The sequence below is a fragment of the Capra hircus genome, chromosome 14 (genome assembly GCF_001704415.2).
Source record: "Capra hircus breed San Clemente chromosome 14, ASM170441v1, whole genome shotgun sequence".
Taxonomy (NCBI): Eukaryota; Metazoa; Chordata; class Mammalia; order Artiodactyla; family Bovidae; genus Capra; species Capra hircus.
In genome coordinates, this window is record NC_030821.1 from 35,911,439 (window position 1) to 35,926,001 (window position 14,563).

The 14,563-nt window shown below is 47.5% G+C and overlaps 1 protein-coding gene across 1 annotated transcript in view; it reads right to left on the minus strand.

Annotated features, from left to right (window-relative positions):
• Positions 1-9,184, minus strand: part of EXT1 (exostosin glycosyltransferase 1) — a 315,513-nt gene extending 306,329 nt beyond the window's left edge. Inside the window, exon 1 of the mRNA XM_005689136.3 lies at positions 7,449-9,184. Coding sequence (XP_005689193.1) covers positions 7,449-8,410 — 962 coding nt within the window. The 5' untranslated portion in view covers positions 8,411-9,184. The remainder of the gene's footprint in view (positions 1-7,448) is intronic.

Genomic DNA, 14,563 nt, shown 5'->3' on the forward strand with positions numbered 1-14,563 from the left:
ATTTTAGTTCCCTGACCAGGGATTGAACCCAGGCCCTCAGCAGTGAAAGCACTGAGCCCTAACCAATTCCCCTCTGACTTGGTATTTAAATCACTTAGAATAGTGCCTCATTTGCACTTAGAATCCCAGATCTGACCTGGACACCCCACAGGCAAAGCCACCTGCCTCAATTCACCTCCAAAGAACTATAAACTCAACAACCAAAGAGAAACGAGATGAGGGACTTTGAGCGACTGATACAATTAACTTAAAAAAATGACACCTACCCAGGTTAGGCCCACAGATTCTGAGATCCCAGGAAAGGACTGCAGGATGCAGGGAGGAAGAAGCCTGCTCAGTAAGAGACACAACAGAGGTTTTTGGCTCCAGCAAAAACAAAACTTCAAAGGGACCAGAGCTGTGGGAGCTTCAAAGACCCCCTGCAGGACCAATTAACACCTACAAATGTTTATCTAAGCAGTCATTTCACGATGGCTACTTCACTAAATGGGTGCTCAGACTCACCTCAAGAACAGCTATTCCTCCAAAAGGGATCTGGGTGGGGGTTGGGAGAAAGGAAGTGCTGTATTTTCTGAGAGAGACCTTAGTCAAGAAGAAAACAAATCCTCAGTACGGTGAAATTCATCACAGGCCCAAGTATAATAAAAGACAGGAAACAAGTTAAATCTGTTAACTAAGAAAATCAACTAATCAACTAGGATATAGCCATGAGTTACACTATGCAGCCATTAAAAATCCTACTTTAATATTTTAATAGGCTTTTCCTATTTAGAGGGAGAGAAAAATGCTCTGGGATAATGTTAAGAAAAAAGCAACATGTAAAAATACATTTAAAGTTGGACTCTGACTTTATAAAACCCACAGACGAGGCTGGCCGGAAGTTTGCTGTATTCGCTCCTGGATGCCTCAAGCTCCAACACCTATGCGTCTGGCACAAACAAGACACTGAAAGAAAATGTGTCAGATTCATTATTTACTATTAATTAAGCAGTAGTTAACATATCTATAGAAGGCACTTGGATATGCAGAGACAGAATGACATAATCACAGAGGTGTACATGTTGGTTATAAAAGGTGAACTTCTGAAGTTCAACAATAGTGGTGAGCTCTTATTGTAGGGATTAGAGAAGAAACTTATTTTCATATTCCTATCTTTTGCATTTACCTAATTTTTCACAAAAGCTCTGCATGCTGATTGTGGTTGTGGTAGTCACTCAGTTGTGTCCGACTCTTTGAGACCCCATGGGCTACAGAGCCCTCCAGGCTCCTCTGTCCATGGGGTTCTCCAGGCAAGAATACTGGAGTGGGTTGCCATTCCCTTATCCAGAGGGTCCTCCCGACCCAAGAATCGAACCCAGGTCTTAGGCTCTGCATAGCTCATAATTTTTTAACCACTGTTTTTCTATAGGGATCCTGAGGGTAGAGAGCAGTGGTGTGCTATACTCTAGAAACTTGGTTCATTCTGTCAGAAGTGGAACCTTCCAGTGGGTCTCCCATTTCTACAGGATCACACCTTCTTACCTGGGGCAAAGATCACTCCTGTGATCTTTGAACCATCTCATAGGTTCCCTGACACCTAGTGTGGTCACTCCTGTACAATCTCACGGGTTCACTGACACCTAGGACAGGGCAAACCCCGAAATGTGCTATCACTGAGGGCAAAGGTCACATGCAACTCACTTCCTCACTTTTCTGGGAAGAGCTTTTGGAGAGAATTAGAGCCAGAATCTACACAGACACAGTTATTAACACCCCTTGAACTGATCGGAAGAGGTGAAGGAGTTCAATGTTTCTGTTGTTCAGTCACTAAGTTGTGGTCTGACTCTTTTCGACGGCATGAACTGCAACACACCACGCTGATAAATGGGGCCATCCTGATCCCCTCTCTGAGCCAAATCTTTCCTTGGAAAACATGTATAGAAAGGAAAGCAGCGGGGGCGGGGGGGGGGGGAGGGGGTCGGGTGGAGAGATATGATGCACAAACACTGGAATGCTATTAAACTCACACACAACTGTGAATAGGCAGACATGTTGTTTGGCTCTTTAGGGTGGTAACGTCCTGTCGAGGGAACACCATCCTCGGTATTCAGAATGCCTGGTTTGGACACCGCTGCGTCCTCACCAGACGCAACTGTGGGCTCCTTACTTGACCTTCTCGAGGCCTGCACTCCTATCTGTAAAATGGAGATTTGACACTGGTTGAAAGGCTTAAGGCGCTCACAAAGGCAACCTGACGTCAGGCACCGGACAAACGCCATGCAATTGTGAGGAGGTCCTTGCGCATCAGAGGAACCTGGTCACTGGGCAGAAGAGCTTTGAAGGAAAACCAGATGGTTGCTGAGCTCAAGGAAATGTGAACTCCTGTGTTCACATCCAGGCAAAAACACACTCCAGAGTCTGGGGCAGCCGGAGGTTCCTCTGAAGAGGCGGGAAAATGACGGTCACGAGGCAGCAGCAGGAGGCTTCAGAGAAATGAGAGGAGCCACACAGCTTGGGCTGTGGCCCCCATTCAGGCACCCACACGCTGTGCAGCCTACGATGCACCTCACCAGAGCAGGCCTCAGCTCATGTACCTGGAGCGTGGCCTGCCGAGACACCCGCGAGCAGAGGAGCCAGGCCCTACCAAGCACAACCTGTGGTGTGACCTAAGCATACTCAAGGTCATTGGCAGCAGGTGTCTCATTGCCACAGTTCTGGGGAGGCACATCCACAGGCCTTCCAACAAAGGGAACATGCGTTTTGGCCAAGTCTGTGCCATCCAAAGCTGATATCACAGTAACGGGGACGACCAAAAGTGGCCTCTCACAGGCAGGGCCTTCCTAGCAAGCCATTCTCTGCAGGCTTAGGTCAAGGATTCTACTGGCAACTGTCATTTGTTGAACTGGACTCAATCAATCTGCAGTGTCCTTAGAAGTAGCACACAGAACCCCAACCTTTAGGGATTCCTTACAAATTAGGTTCTTGGGCTCTTTCCAGAAAGCAAGTTCAGAGGAATCGAGAAACGTGTGGGGTGGGGGTCAGGGGATAACGGGGAAGTGTTAGAGAAAGTTTTAGAACCTCAGTTCAAGAAGACACAATTGCCAACTTCAAGATTAGCCTAGGGCTGGCCTTAGCTTTATTTTAAAACTGTGATTTTGTGGTCTATTTTAGAAATGTTGTTGGTGCCACTGTACACCTGTGGGGGAAAGGGTGCTTCTACATTTAAAACCTGAGAAGCACAATTTCCACCTTTCATTTCTCCAAGGTTCCCTGCTGGATTGCAAACTTGCTCAGGTGTCTAGGAACACAGCTTGGGAAAAGGGTGAATAAACACATCATTTACTTGTACACATTTTGTGCTTGCCATGAATGCATCTGAATTCAGCTTCTCATTCAGTGAATTAATTCCTTGAGGCCAAACTGAAAGGTTCCCACAACTCCTACTTAGACACAACAGCTCCAGGGACCTCCAACTTAGTTGGCAATGAAAAGAAAAATGCAAGCCTGAGAGCAAAAGTTCTCAAGTCTGACAATGCCCTTTAGTAGTGGCTGTGCATCAACTGCTAAAACTAGATGACAAATTATGCATGTATGTGCTTTCTTCTTTTTTCCACAAAGCTTGTCCAAAGTCTTTATCAGCTTCCCAAATGAGTCCAAGAGAAATCCTATAAGAAACACCATCAACAAGGACCTTCCAGTGGCTGGAAAGCTTTCAAGTGTGTCTGTAATTAAAGATAGACTATTGTAGGTCAAGGGAGAGAAAGTCAGAAAAAGGTTTACTTTCTAGGACTATCCCTGCCACGAACCAGTTTTCTGACCTTAAGCAAATCCATCAGTCTATCCCTCAGTTTCCACATCAGCAAAAGGAGGATGTTTGGAAGTCGAATGATCCCTTAACCTCGGGACCCTTAAAAATACCAGGATTGTGAGCTTCAACAAACACAGGAAAAAGATGTCCAAAAGGCCTGCACAGAATCCTGCCTGTTACCAGAAGAGCACCTTAAAATATTCTCCACCGCTTTCCTTGGAGGGGTCAAAGATAGAAGCCACCTCTCATTTCCTTCTCTTTCTTCTATTTCAGAAAGCCAAATTTGAAGTTTCACAATAATGCCCTCTGAAGGGATCTGAACTACGTAGTTCGTGCAAAAACTACAGTCATTCTGTAAGAATGCATAAGAAGCTCAAAAGATGTAAAACAGAATTTCTCTAAAGCCTCATTACAAAGCATGTAATCACCGCATCAACTTCTTTTAGCCGCCGTCATCTACATCTGTGAATATATGTAACTGATGAAAATTAATTATGAGTGTCATAAAAAATGGATGTTCTAATATAATCCTAGACGTCTGGGTCACAACTATTGCTCGATTACAAGAGAAAAGTCTTTCCCTTTATTCCACATAGCTCTTCTATACCTTTAGCAATAAATGTCTGCTTTTCACAAAAGTAACGGTGAGATGAAGAAACTAAATATTTATTGTCACTTAAGACTAAATTTCACTAAAAGCAACTTTTTTAGTTGTACATATTCTATGGTATCCTAACTTGGCCATGAGACCGTAAATTTTCAATCTAATTATCATTCCCCTAATTCTAGAGCAAAGTTATATGTAGTTACTTGTGGCAGCAAATTAAACTGAAGCATTTTCATAGACACTTGGTAATAAAAAAAGAGAAGCAGATGAAAACGGATTCTGTTTTCACAAGCCATTATCAAGTGAACGCTTATAGAGCGCCCTGGAACCATCTAAAACCCATTCTACCAAAGGATAAACTAAGGTTCAAGATGATGAATCAGAAGTCACACCATGGGGCAGTATAAGAAGTGGAACTTAGATGATTTCTATAGACCTAACTGCAACATCCTCCTCTAGAATGCTGGAATGAGGTTAGCATTTGATTGGAGGAGTTCTGTGTTTGATACATACACGGCTGACTTCCAGAAAACATCAGGATAAATAGCAAAGTACAGTAGTTGGGGCTTACTTCAGAGCACAAGACAGGTTGCCTGCTTTGAGAGCATTCTCACCACATCAGAGTTCATTCTTCATCTTCAGATCTTCCAAAGTCAACGCAATAGGAAATCATGTTCGCAAACACCATTTCGCAACAATAAAGCATCCAGATAACTCAGAGAGAGGAATGAGTTAAAACTCCAGGTCAACCAGGCCAATGAATACAAACGTTCTACAGCACCATCCCATCCCAGGAAATGAGGTTAGCGCTGGAAAGTATGCAAAAGAGGAATGAAGAAAATCCAGAAGTGGCTGTGAAAGAAATCCCTGCTCAGGAGAAAGAGGCAACTTGCCTTCCTCACTAAATGCCACTTTTCAAAGGAGACTCAATCCTGAGGGCCTGACCCCTTGTGGCCTTAAAAATAAACCAAAACAAGGGCGTGGGTGTCAGATTTCTTGGTGCAATCACAAAGGGGTCAAAAATTAGGGACATTTAATGAGCAAAAATTAAAAGTTTCTAGAAAACGAACCCCTCCTTCCCTCATTGCCAAAATCTCTAGAAAAATGCTTCAGCACAGAATGTAGATATTTAATATTCATTTGAGGCCTAGGAGGGTAAAGCAGATATGATTGTTGTATCGGATGGAGGGTGTTTCCCAAATAAATGTACAATTCCAATTTCTTAAGGTAAGATCTCAGGTCCAGCTCCTTTAGAAGAATGAAGGCCATCATGATCTTTCTACGAAATCAGTGAGACTGCTTTAGACTGAAAGGTTAAGACTTCATCTCGAGTTACTCCACCATAAACCAGACAAAGAAATTCTTCAAAGGCTATGAGCATTTTTTTCTTACAAGCACCCACAGGAATAGGTCAATATAAATGTCGTGTAAACAAAGCGTTCATTACAAACCACAGTTTGTTTCTTTTGTGAGAAAAATTGAAGTCAGGGCAACTGCACCCAACATTCACAGGTAACTGCCCCTGAAGCAGGGGACAATTTAGATTCATAATTGACCCTACAGCCTCGGGCTTTGCTTATGCTTGAAGGCAAGAGGTGCTGCGGGTTGGGGAATCCCAGTGTTTGATCCCTTCTCCTTTACTGTCTACATCAAGTACAGGAGGACTTGAACTTCCCTTCCAATCCCTCCGACAAGAGGCCTGAGTGTCTGAGGAAATCCACAGACAACAATCAAACCTTTCATTTCAGGGCCCTTTCCCCACCATGCCCCTCCGTTCCTGTTCCAATCAGTTCTGCGAAGCATTCCCCCTATTCTGCAATTCATGAATCAACTGCAAAATCCGCCAACCTCTGCCAGTTCCTCTTGTACTAGCGGAGAGGTTCCCCTTGCTTCCTTGGGTAGCACAAGGCTGCTCTGGTTTTTAACTGGCGTAACGTGGAAATGCACCGTAGGAGCTCACTAACTCTTTCAAAGCCAGACAGAAGTTGAGTAACTGGAGCTCCCACCCCATCGACCAGGAAACGGACCCTCCAAGCTCAAGTTAAAGCCCATTGGTGGAAACTAGTTTTGACCCCCCCCCCTCCAAGTCCAGTGTCTCAGTTACCATCACTGTGAAGGAAAAGCAAGAGTGAGAAAGGCTACAAAGTCTCCAGCTCAGTTACTTAGCAACTGGACAAAACTTGCTTCACTCCAGAGGGTGAGGAGGCATCTCACCACCCATTCAGAGAGTAACAGTCTCCGATTTACATGCAAATTGATAAAGACAAAAGGGAAGAGGAAATCTAAATTAGCAACTGGAGTTTACAGCAGTAGAGCTGAGGCCCAGATTTACAAACAGCTTTCTCCCAGGGAGGGAGGCAGGATATATACATACCAACAAGCACACATGAATGAGTGCAAGCATGCATGCATGCGTGCATGCAAGATCACAGGCCCTAACCAGCTTACAGTCTCCCTTCATAAAAGTCAATGCCATCTGGGAGTAGGGAAGAGACAGGCACAGAAAGTTTAGGAGCTAAAATTAGAGCACTTTCACTACTAACACACATTTAGGGTTTACGGAAAGATGACAATTGGAGGGTGGGAGAATCCCAGGGAAAGCAGCTTCCCCTCCCTCCTCCTGAGAACAGCAAATAAAGCATCAACCTTGGGTGGAAGGTCCCTAGATTGGGTGGATTCAGAGCCTCTGGGGTCCCTATAACCTCTCACAAACCCTCTCCTGGCTCCGCCGTTGAAGCGCAGGTTCCAAACTTGGATCAAACCCACACCCTTCATAGAAGACACATCACCCTGAAGGTTTTCCAAGCAAGAGGGAGTCACTGTCACCTACTTGGCCCAAGAAAGTGCTCCAGGCTTTTCTGTTTGCCCGAGGAGCTCCAACTCTGGGTCTTCAGCTCCAAGCCACACACCAGAGAACCAGGCTGCTCGGTCCCAGGCTTGGAGCAAGAGGAAGAGGACCGGAGGGGCTCCCCTGTCCCACCCCCATTCCCCAAGCTCACACCTGGACCCAGGTGGGCAGGGCCCGGGGCTAACCCGCCGAGGCCCGTCACTTACTTCTCATACTCGGTGTTGTCCCGGTCACAGCGAGAATCCTTGTGCTTCTGCCAGTCTTTGCCATGCTTGCAGGTGGTGAGCAGCACTACGTCCTCCCCGTTATGGACGTGATATAAGGCATTCCTGGTGTCTGACCCTATCCCTGTCAGGTACCTCTTCCCCTTGAAGACCAGCATGTACTTCCTGAGAGGAGGGATAGTGTTAAACTTCAAAAACCCCCTCTCCCCTCCTGTCCTGGGATGATCCTTAGAAAAGAGGGGAATAGAAACATCAAAGTTGGGTCGGAAGTTTTCAGTACTGATGCTGGCCTTAGCCAGCATCGCCTGGCCGATGTCAAACCCCACGTCCTCGGTGTAGTCAGGCCAAGTGCCGGAATATAAATTAAAAATTAAATGATTCCTACCGTTGTTCCACAAGTGGAGACTCTGCACTTTGGATCTCAAATTGTGCACATACTGAGGTGACAACTGGTCTCGGTCTAAAGTGTCCAGACTCAGGACAAAGAGGCACGCCTGGCTGGGGTCCGAGGTATAGAACCTGGAGCCCTCGATGGCCGCTAGAATGTTTTGGTAACTTTCAGCGATTTTCTCCCCTTTTTGCTGTGGGTAGACGTAGACTTTGAAGCCGTTTTTCTTGCAAAGGGTGAAATCGAAGCAGGACTCCATGCGGCACTTCTTGCCTTTGTAGATGCTCGAGTTGGCCTCTCGCTTCTGCCGGGGCGAAACGTGCACGCTGGAATCCTCGTTTTCCAATTGATCCCAGGGAACGAAGGGGCGCAGAGCGTCCGGGAAGCGGGGCCAGAAATGATCCGGACTCGGGTGGTGCAAGCCATTCCGACCGCTGTGCTCTTCTCTCCGGCTGTGGCTTCTCGATGCCCTAAACTGCAAGCCTCCGAAATAAAACAAAAGGGCGAGACAAGAGCCAGCTGAGAGCAGGATGAAATAGCGTTTTTTGGCCTGCATGTGTCCTGCCTGGGTCAAGAGGATTGTAAATAAACACAAGAATCACCCAAGTTTCCCAATCAACACTTTCAGCTCCAGTCCGCCATCTTCCCGCCCGTAAAGACTTCAAACTCTCCGCTCCCACCTTCTCTGGATGCCTTTCCCCAAGCCGTGGACTGATCCAGCGCATGTGGGCGATTTCTTTAACTTTCTCCCCTTCGGTCTTTCATCTTTGGGTTGCACAATGGACGGGAGAGAGCGGGGCGGAATATCTCGCACCAGGGCGGGCGAGCAGCGGACTGTAATTCTCTTGCATGCAACAAGACCGAGGAAAAGAAAGAGAGGGGGGGAGGAAAAAAAGCTCCCAATGCCCAATCAATGGCAAGACGAAGTGATTTCCTTGCCTCTCGGATTCCTCTCGGCAGCGTGGAAAACGAGCCCCTGGAAAGCAACTTCAACTCATCCAGGCTCCCGTGCAGAACACTCCAGTTCCAACAAGTCAGCCGATCCCCGGGTTCAGCCGGCTAGTGCATCTTGCAGCTGGGGCGCCGTAACCTCACAAATCCCTGCATCTCTCTTTATTCCCTTCTGCAGCAGCTCCAAGACTCCGGCAGTGTTTACTCCTGCGCTCGCCGGGCCGGCCCCCGGGACGCGCGACGGCCCGGCTGGAGAAGGCTGGAGGCGGCGGCGGCGGCGCTGGGTGACGGCGGCGGCGCGTCCTCCCCGCGGGCAGTGCCGGCCCGGAGCGGCGCTTCCAAGGCCCCCGCGCGATCGCTGCCGACCGCCGCGTTCGGTCGCCGAATGTTACCCGGTTCTGAATGTTACACTTACACATTCCATTCCCGACACGACAGCGCTGACCTCATCCATCCACGCAGCCCGCGCTGCCATTGGCCGAGCGTCACGTCCGGGGGGGGCGGTGCTTCCGCTGCGCCCATTCATAACCCCCGGCCACCGGCAGAGGCGCCGGCGCGGCGCTGGGGGTGCGGGCGGCGCGGGGACCCCAGGGCGCCTCGGCCGGGCCCCCGCGGGCGGAGCGCGGGGCTGCCCCGAGAGAGTCCGCGGTCCTTCGGCGCGCCGGGATCCGGACCCCGGCCTGGGCCTCACCACCTGCAGCCGCCGCGCCGGGAAACCAGCGCCTCCCAGAGGCGCCTGCGGGCGCACGGAGGCTGGGGAACCCGGGACGGGCGGGCGCTTCCCCGGCCCGCTGCTCCGGCTGCCCCGGTCGTCCTCGAGAATTCCTACGCCTCGGCTGCTTGCCGGGAACGCCTCCCTGAGCGGGCGGCGAGGAGTGTTCGGGTTCCTGGAGAAGGATGCTAGAAAAGTGGAGCAGTGGGGCGAGCCCTTGGGCTGCAGAAGGAAAAAAAAAAAAGACTTCATAGAAAGCGACCGCTGATCAGAAGGATGCCTCTCTCTGCCCACCTTCCACCCTCTGAGGGCCCCAAATTTTCCTTCCTACAAAGCATTTAAACAGGTCCCTTATCCCCTAAATGTGTGCTGTGTCGCTTCAGTCGTGTCCGACTCTTTGCCACCCCCATGGACTGTAACCCGCCGGGCTCCTCTATATGGGATTCTCCAGGCAAGAATACTGCAGCAGATTGCCATGCCTTCCTCCAGGGGATCTTCGCAACCCAGGAATCGAACCCATTATCTCTGGCGTCTCCTGCATTGCCCATCTCTTTTTTCTTACCCCCAAGGAACCACCCCAATCCCCGATAATGAAAAGGAAATACTACAACCGAAAGGAATCGTTTCAATTCATGTCTGTCTGTGCACTAAGAGAAGACACCTATCCCAAATCCTCAGTAACTTTCCACGCATCCTTTCCTAGCTTCCCAAAGCCCTTTGAAATCTATTCTGTAGAAAGCTTCCAAGAGATCCAATCACACCGTGGAAAAAAGAAGGTTCTTCTAATAGCCGAGAATAACCCGGTTGATTTAAGCTCCTCCCAGTACCGAAAGTGATGTTACTCTCTTTTGCGGGGGAGGGGGAATGGTTTTTAAGGAGCTGTCTCTGAGGGATAGATGGCTGGTAGAATGGCCAGCTGCAGATGAGACACTTGAGGCAGGAGATGACCTTTTCCACCATTAGTACAAGCTAGTCCTTCCTTCAGCTAGTCCTTCCTTCCTTCCCCTAGCCATAAGCCCCTACCCTCAGGGACCCATCACTGGACAAATCAGATAAAGATCCAGAGTCTCTCTAAAGATCCTCCAAGACTGCAAAGATGTGCTTCCAAACAGCGCTTCTGGTCAAAGCCAAGTCCTTGGCCTTACACCTAAATTCTGCTTCACTGGGAGCACCTCCCACCCTCTTCCCCAACCTAAGTCACAGGGGCCTGGCCAAAAGGGACAAACAGTTGCCTAGGGCAGCAAGCTGTTTTGTGATTGTTTATTATGGGAGGGACTGAGAGCTAGGGACAGACACATCCCAGCTTCCCCCAAGGCTGCAAAAAAAAAAAAAAAAAAAAAAAACCTCCAGCGGGTGTGGACAAAGGGCATGGTTATAATGAGGCAGGGTGAAATGATCAAGTGGAAAATTTTAGACATTTGTTGTTTCAGATTGGTTTTTAATAAAGGGGTGAAGGGGCCTTGGTGGGATGTTGCTGTACCTTTCTGAAGTCTTGCCCTATCTCTGGCCTGCCAAAGATGAGATAGCTTTTCCAGATTTGACGTGCACCCCCTGCACAATCAGACAGGCCTGGGAGAGAAATGAGGCTTCAGTCATCTTCCAGATACAATGACAGTGATGCAGATAAATGCAGTGATTGAAACCACATGTGACCAGGGGCCCGCCCCAGCCCGGGTTGCTGAGAGCACCCATGCAAGGCAAGGGCCCTTCTGTTGAGATTAGGCTGGAGATTTTCTCAGCCCAGTGGAATTGAGGCTTTGGGGACTGCAGCTCCTCTACATCCTGATAGTCATCCTGTGTGACCTTAGTGGGAGCGAGTTACAGCCCTTGCTCTTTTGCGTCTCTTTCTGCTTTGACACATTTTTCCCATCTTGCCTAACCGTTATGGATTCCTTCATCCCACGCTCCAGGGTTACCCAGCCCTACTGTCACATTCCATAGTGGTGTACACTGTGAGAAAACTCTGGCTCAGGAAATGAGAGAAAATTTGGATTCAGACCCCCAGATCTGTCATTTACGAGTGCCTCAGGCATGTGGTTTAATCTCACGGAATATCAGCTTCTCGCTTAAAAAGTCAGAATAATAATATTTTTTATGAAACTGGATACCATAAATTGCTCTACGTGTGCAACACTTTTTGCTCAAGTTCCTCATTTCAAAAGCCAACTGGAATCTAAAGCAGCCCTCTATGATGGCATCATCATTGCATCCATCTCCTTTGGTTTTATTTTCTCCCCAGCCCTTCTCAATAGCGGAAATCCTTTGTTTGTGTGTTTGTTGTCTGTATTTCTTCACTGTAAGAGGAGCTTCCTGAGTGCAGGAACCCTGTGTTACTCATTCCTCAATCCCCAAGGCTGCCATAGGTAGCTCTGGTATTCTGGTGGAGCCCAGTCACTGATCTGAATGATGAATCAATCACTAAAGTTCAACTTCACCTCAGGATTTGAACATGCTTGAAGAGAAAGGTGTCCCTCATGGTCTCTCAAAGCAGGTCTGAGTCTCCTGTCTGAGATGGAAATATTACAAACTAGGAATATCTTCAGTTCAGTTCAGTTCAGTTGCTCAGTCGTGTCCGACTCTTTGCGACCGCATGAATCGCAGCATGCCAGGCCTCCCTGTCCATCACCAACTCCCAGAGTTCACTCAAACTCACGTACATCGAGTTGGTGATGCCATCCAGCCATCTCATCCTCTGTCGTCCCCTAATCCTCCTGCCTCAATCCCTCCCTGCATCAGGGTCTTTTCCAAAGAGTCAACTCTTTGCATGAGGTGGCCAAAATATTGGAGTTTCAACTTTAGCAGCAGTCCTTCCAATGAACACCCAGGACCAATCTCCTTTAGGATGGATTGGTTGGATCTCCTTGCAGTCCAAGGGACTCTCAAGAATCTTCTACAACACCACAGTTCAAAAGCATCAATTCTTCAGTGCTCAGCTTTCTTCACAGTCCAACTCTCACATCCATACATGACCACTGGAAAAACCATAGCCTTGACTAGACGGACCTTTGTTGGCAAAGTAATGTCTCTGCTTTTGAATATGCTATCTAGGTTGGTCATAACTTTCCTTCCAAGGAGTAAGCGTCTTTTAATTTCATGGCTGCAATCACCATCTGCAGTGATTTTGGAGCCCAAAAAATAAAGTCTGACACTGTTTCCACTGTTTCCCTATCTATTTCCCATGAAGTGATGGGACCAGATGCCATGACCTAATCAGTCCATCAGACATCTTTAACAGTATATGTCAGAACGTGTCACTCCTCTGGTCAGAGCCCTCAAGGAAACCCTACCTCAGAATCCCAGCCAAAGCCCTCACAAGCCCCTATAAGGTCCTGGAGGATCTTCCCTAACTGTCCCCACGCCTCCTCACCAGACCCGTCTTCACCTTATTTTCTGCCAATAACTCTCTCCCTCCATCCCAGTCTACTCACTCTTCTCCAGCTGGGCTGGTTTCCTTGTGGTTTCTCATACATGCCAAACATCTCCCTATCTTAGGACCTTCGCACATGTTCATCTCAGCTAGTCTGTCCCCGGTATCCATGGTACATCCTTCCTCCCTTATAAGTCTCTTCTCAAGGCCACCTTACAAATGAGCCACCTTTGACCTGGCTGAACAACACAGCAACTCCTCCCACCCAGATTTCCTATCCCCTCAACTGCTTTAATTTTTATCCTTAACACTAATTGACATCATGTACTATTAATATATATGGTCTTGTCAATTTATCATTTATCTGTTGCATATAGAATGTGAGCTCTGTGAGGCTCTTTTAGTTCACTGCTATATCCCCAGCACTTACAACAGGGTCCATCACTAATAAGTATTTGTTGACCTAATTAATTAATTTGATTCCACTATCTGTAGGGCAAATAAAGAATATTCAAGGCTAGTTTCAGTCTCATACACACATGCGCGCACTCACACAAAGCTAAAGCTATCCCAGTGATTCAATCCTTGCTTATTTCCTCTTTCAGGAGTAATTTTTCCAGGGCCAAAAGCTCATGGCACACTTGAAACCCAGAAGATAGCAATTCTCACCTTTGTTCTGCCACTTGCTTTATAACTTTGAGTGAGTCAGTCACTTCTCCTCCCTAACCTTTAGATTCTTATTGGTAAAATCAAGAGAAAATGTAACATAATACAGATTGTGCTCAAGTACTGTACAAATGAGTAATATATGAGAAAGCCCTTTGCAGTCCACAATACCTATGGCAAATGTAAGAGTCGACTGTCACACTCTTGGACAAAAATGGACTCCAGTGCATGAGATCATGTTTGCAGGTCAACAGCATTACCTACATGAAATATCACCCACCAAGTACTCAACAGTTTCCAGATGCTTCCTAGACTCTGGAATGGTCATTGACTATTATAAGCAAACAGAAATAAGGAAGATGGGAAACTCACCAATGGACAAAAAAGTAAATAAGACCTTTTTTATAATGTGTAAAGCACCAAAGGCACAAATGCCTTTCAAAGGTCTATAATTACATCTGCTGGAGGGAGAAAAAATAATGACTTCAAAATGTAAAAAAGCAAACTAAAATACTTACATTAATAAGTGTTTAAATTTTCTAAAATGTAACTTTCAGTCGACTGCCAAGGCAACCCAATTTTCATAAAGTTATACACAGATTTTATTTGACGTGGGCACATTTTAATGCTTTGGTGATGTGTGCTGGGGTTTCTAACAGTAACCATTCCCAGCTCTCAGAAAGGTTGGGAAACTCTGCTGGGAACGTGCTGATTGGTTGTAGGAGGTGAGAAAACAGAAGGAGCCAAGGGAAAGTAGGGGCATGGTGGAGAGATTCCCAGCCAGGAAACAGGAGCCTGGGTTCCAGTTCCGTCTCTGAACTCTGGGAAACCAGGAGCAGGTGGTTTCTGAATAACAGGTGTTTCATCAGAAAAATGCGGAGTAGGACTTGATGATAGCTTTTCACTAAAACAGATAGGGCAGCTCTGTGTAAACCAAGGGAGTAGAGGAAGGGAGTCACTTGGGAGGGAGGAAGCAGGAACTCTGTGGGGGCGGGGGGGGGGGGACAATAACC